Below are 4,649 nucleotides of genomic sequence, written 5' to 3'. Positions count from 1 at the left end.
ACTTTATGCATGTGGACTCCTCAGCGGGAAATAGGGCTGGCTCTTGTCAATTTCACTTACAAGTTTAATGCTCTTTGAATGATGACAAACAAAGCGACATCAAGGCATCTTTGATAAAAAAATTCGTTTTTGCTAGGAGTTATTTAATGTATGTATATCATAATTTACCTGAATTCGTGTACACGTGTGTATAGAGGACCAGAATAATTAAACAATAACCTGTTTTAGGCTGACTTATTTACTATAAGTTGCATGGTGATAGCCCGAATTTCCGCATCCGGTAGATTAGAGATTCATAATTATTTATTTAATATAGTGCTACAATTGTGACCTACTTAGCGGACAGTCGGGCATATACAATCTACAAAAAATTACCTACTTAACTTAAGCTTTTCCAATGAATTCTCAATCTCATGCATATTTGGCCTATTTAGTTCTGAAATGTTCTTACACGAGTGATAAAGTGCAGAAAGTTCCCTATTTTCGAGGCTGTGGCTGACGACTTTCATTAAATATCCAAATGAATAAACATCAGTGCGTACTGTTTGTTTCCCTCCACCAGATTTAAGTTCTGGTGCCAAGTATGGGTACTTCCTCTCATACGTTTCTCGCTCCTTCTCGCCAAATTCTGGGTAGCTCTTGCCATTGTTAGCTGCAGTTGCTTTGCCAAAGTCAATGAGAACTGCAGTAAAGCATTTGCCGTGCTTCTCTATGACCACGTTATTCGTCTTAATATCGTTGTGAATTATATTCTTCTCGTGAATATAACAAATGGCCATAGAGAGGTCGTGCAATATGGCCAACCAGTGTGGACGAAGGTCGGAACTTACAATGTTTTCAGACAAGGCAGTGCACATTGTAGTAGATAGTAAGGCGTCTTCAGTTTCGACACTGTGGTAGGTTGTAATGATGAGAAAAGGACTTTTCTGGAAACAGACGCCGAGAAGCAAAGGGAGATTAGGATGACGTAGGCTATGTAGTATCTCAGCTTCTCTGGTGATTTTCTCGTTTAAACTTTCGCTCTTTATTTCTTTGACTGCCACTTTGAGAGATCCATACTTTGCCAAAAAACAGTTTCCAAATGTTCCTTCCCCGACTTTTCCATCTACATGTAGATGCTTTCTGTCAAGTTCTATTAATTTTGGTTGGCATTTCGTCTTAGTTTCCTCTTGGCTTTTTTTCCATCGGTAGTGGAAGTACACTGCATGCTTGTTCAGACGACTGTTTTCCTCTTCTAGCTTTTTAATACTTTCTAAATGTGTAGGATTTTCACCGCTTGTATGCCTAACCTCGTTCGCTAAACCAGTGCCAATGGTATCATTCGAAATGTTGTTTGTTTGTTTGCTTCCTTCATCCTTCGCCAATTTACGCAATTTTCTTTTTATTACTCGTCTACGACGAGTATTTTCCCTCCTATTGCCGAGAGAGCGCATATGATGAGCATTATTTGATTTGTTTTTCCTTTCCATTGGATAAATGTCACTGCCTGCATGAACGATTAAGTTCTATCTTCACAACCATGCATATCACAATTTAATTGCATGCATATGGCACAATTATCACAATATAATTGCAAAATCATGGCCAATTTCCGCTTAGGTGTAAAGTTTGGCTAATTGGATTCAGTCCTTTCAATTTTAGGGCCTGTTTATATGGAACGTGTAATCCCGACTAGGCGAAACAAACACACTCTGTTTATACACTATACCCGATTTGCATGGCCATGACATCAAATTAGCCATGTGAAGTCATGTAAAACTCTCCTTAAACCTTTTTTGCGTTTACCTTTGGTTGATATAAACATATAACACCTCATACACGTCATAAATTTTGACAGATAAAGATGCAACAGAGTGTTGATACATCAAAACACCATGTTTATAGCCTTTGATTATGTACAAATCTTGTACAAATTGATTTATAATTCATACTTACGCCTGTTGGCGCTTTACCAAAGGCGGGCACATTTTATCTAAAGGACCGTTTACACTACACGCAATTTATTGACACGGCACGGCTAAAACGGCCCAATTTTATTGTTGTTCAGACTACCAAAACAAAGACCGGGCATATAAATATAAATAAATTAAGAGTAGTGTAAACTTGTGCTTAGGTCGTGTATAATTTGTTTCAAACATTCATACAGATATCATGCGTCAACAAGAATTTTATTGGCAGAATACTGTTTTTTTGTCAGCATACATATAAATGATATAATGGATAATTTCATGCATAAATTATACTCTATAGTAGCTACAATCATGAAATATCATCAAGTTTGGTGTCATTTAAGCCCGATTCACACTACACTCAATTTATTGGCACGGCAGGACTAAAATGGGTATCCGTGTCGAATTAATATTATTAGTGTCCAGACTACCAAAACAAAGGCCGGACACTAATAAAATGGGTACCCATTTTAAATCGTAGTGTAAACAGAGCTTTAAAACAAGAAATGTTTTTATTCCTGCAATATGCAGATTCGTGTACATTTTGCTTGAATACTATTTTCATGGAACATTTCATCTTTCATGTGTACAAATGAAAACAGACATAGCAGTATGAAAGCGATAAAAAATTCGCATCAAATATAACAAAATAAACCGAAAAATATATATCTACGTTTCGATTTAAGTCGACCCTTTTAGATCAAAACATCCTAGAGTTTTTTTGTGTATATTAAGCAGTTGTTTCACTACATTTGATGTTAATTGTTTTCAAGGTGTTATTGAAAAATTATTATAATCATCGATAATCAGGTTTGCGAGTTCTTTAATACAATGTTTCCACCAAGCAATGCCAGGTAATGCTATTTTTTGCCACTATTCTAGTATTATTATTCTATGAGTTCTGTTCCTTACTATTCTGCAGCCCACTTCTGTTGTAAAGGATTAACAATTAAAACATTCTCGAGTTGGTTTCCGAGGAGTGGAACTTTACCTTGAACAGGACAGAATCTTCCAAAAATTCGTCCAACAGGTAAAAATGATGCTGGACCCGAATCTTCAAACATATCTCTACACCATACTTCCAATGGCGACTTGAAATAGTTTTTGTGGTCCTTAAACCATGAAACACATGCCAGAAGATACGTTTCTTGTTTTTTCTCACCATTGGCGCGATTAAATTCAAGAGTGTGCTTTAGGAAGAACCTTACTATAGCTGGCCGGAAATGTGGGTCATTACAAAGAGCTATATTGTTATCATGAAACCAAGACGCCGTGACGTGGTTAGCCCTTGGTGATTTACAGCATGATGAGTCGTAAATTTCACCATATATTTTCATTCTTTCCACTTGCAGATAACTGGAAGACACATAAATCTCGTCAGTTTCTTCGTTTACGGGTAAAATAGACTTGTACATATTCTTTAGGTCCTCGCAATCCTCTTCGTCTAAGACTTTGGTTTTAAATGGGGGAATAGGTTCCTGAGTTGCGTTATCTTCTTCCCACGAGACGTCGCGTGGATGAACCTGGCTTATGTGGCATCTCGTTTGGAAACCTGCGCTAAAAACCTGTTTTAATGTCCCTGAAAGCTTTTCATTTTCACTGCTAACCAAGTTTGCAAAGTGCTTCAAGAACATCGGATATTCTTGGGTGGTTGATGCTGACGAAAGATAGTCTTCTTCTAAAAACTTTTTCATCATTTGGACTGGAACCGCCTTGTTGTTATGCTGGTATCCACCAAGAATTCCGTTGTACCTTTCGAAAGAAAAGCACCAAAAAGCATAAACTGGACCGTAATCCTCAATACATTGCGCGAGGTGTCCATGTAGATGCATGTTTGGGGTCACAAACTCCTCGGAATAGAGGCTTTCGGCCTTGTTACAAAATGCAAGTAAATTCTGATCCGCTTGTTTTAATTCACTTCGATTTATCGTTCTTGCGCACATCAGCCGACAAGCAGAAACAAAAAGCATCCAACACTCATAATGGGCTTTAGGCAGAAAAGTGGACAAGATGTAAGGTGAATACACCAATGTCCAATTCTTCCACTGGTCAGCAGTCATCCCAGAGGAACCAGATTCTATTTTGTTTGGAATTCGTCCTAAATCTGGAGGGACAACGATTTCATCAATGTGGACTTGGATCTTTTTCAGATCATCCTGCTTTAACAGTCCTAAATCTACCCATTTATGGAATAAACATTTTGCTGTGCCTAATAGCAAGTTATGCATAGGATCTATCACGACAAATCGTACACCATCATAGTACGGTAGTCTTAATAGTTCAGTGTATCGACTACCAAGAGAGCTTTCAAGTTTCTTTCGTTGACTGGATGACGTACATTTCAAAGTTTTTTTCGCATTTTTGCGATGAGATATTGAGTCCCGTTTTGGCCAGGAATTTCTTGCAAAGCCCGAATAATTTGGTTTTGCACCGAAGTGTTTTACAGGGAACTCTTTTAGGCACCTCGAGCAACCACGGGTAGCGTTATGTGCCATAAACCCCGCAACTTTTCTTGCTGCCGGAACATCGCAGGCAATACATAGAAGAGCGACACGTACAAAAAAGCATCTCCAGCCTTGGTGAAACATATGTCCTTTCCAAAGCGTCAAAAGTTCGTCAACGGCTGGCTTGAGAATGGAATTTAAATCGTGTTTGGGTTCACCTTCAATGAGACCGAGTAACACTACATTTTCTCTCTTG

At 38.2% G+C, this 4,649-nt stretch overlaps 1 protein-coding gene across 1 annotated transcript; it reads right to left on the bottom strand.

Moving 5' to 3' along the window:
* Positions 1–371: 371 nt before the first annotated feature.
* On the bottom strand, positions 372–1,469 carry LOC114543761 (probable CTD kinase subunit alpha homolog). Its single transcript, XM_028562613.1, has one exon. It carries the CDS (start codon positions 1,467–1,469, stop codon positions 372–374), a length of 1,098 nt encoding a protein of 365 aa, XP_028418414.1.
* Positions 1,470–4,649: the final 3,180 nt, after the last annotated feature.

This window comes from Dendronephthya gigantea, unplaced genomic scaffold (assembly GCF_004324835.1).
Source record: "Dendronephthya gigantea isolate DGI-Jeju-01 unplaced genomic scaffold, DenGig_1.0 000543F, whole genome shotgun sequence".
In the NCBI taxonomy this organism is placed as follows: Eukaryota; Metazoa; Cnidaria; class Anthozoa; order Malacalcyonacea; family Nephtheidae; genus Dendronephthya; species Dendronephthya gigantea.
This window is presented reverse-complemented; position numbering and strand designations above follow the sequence as displayed.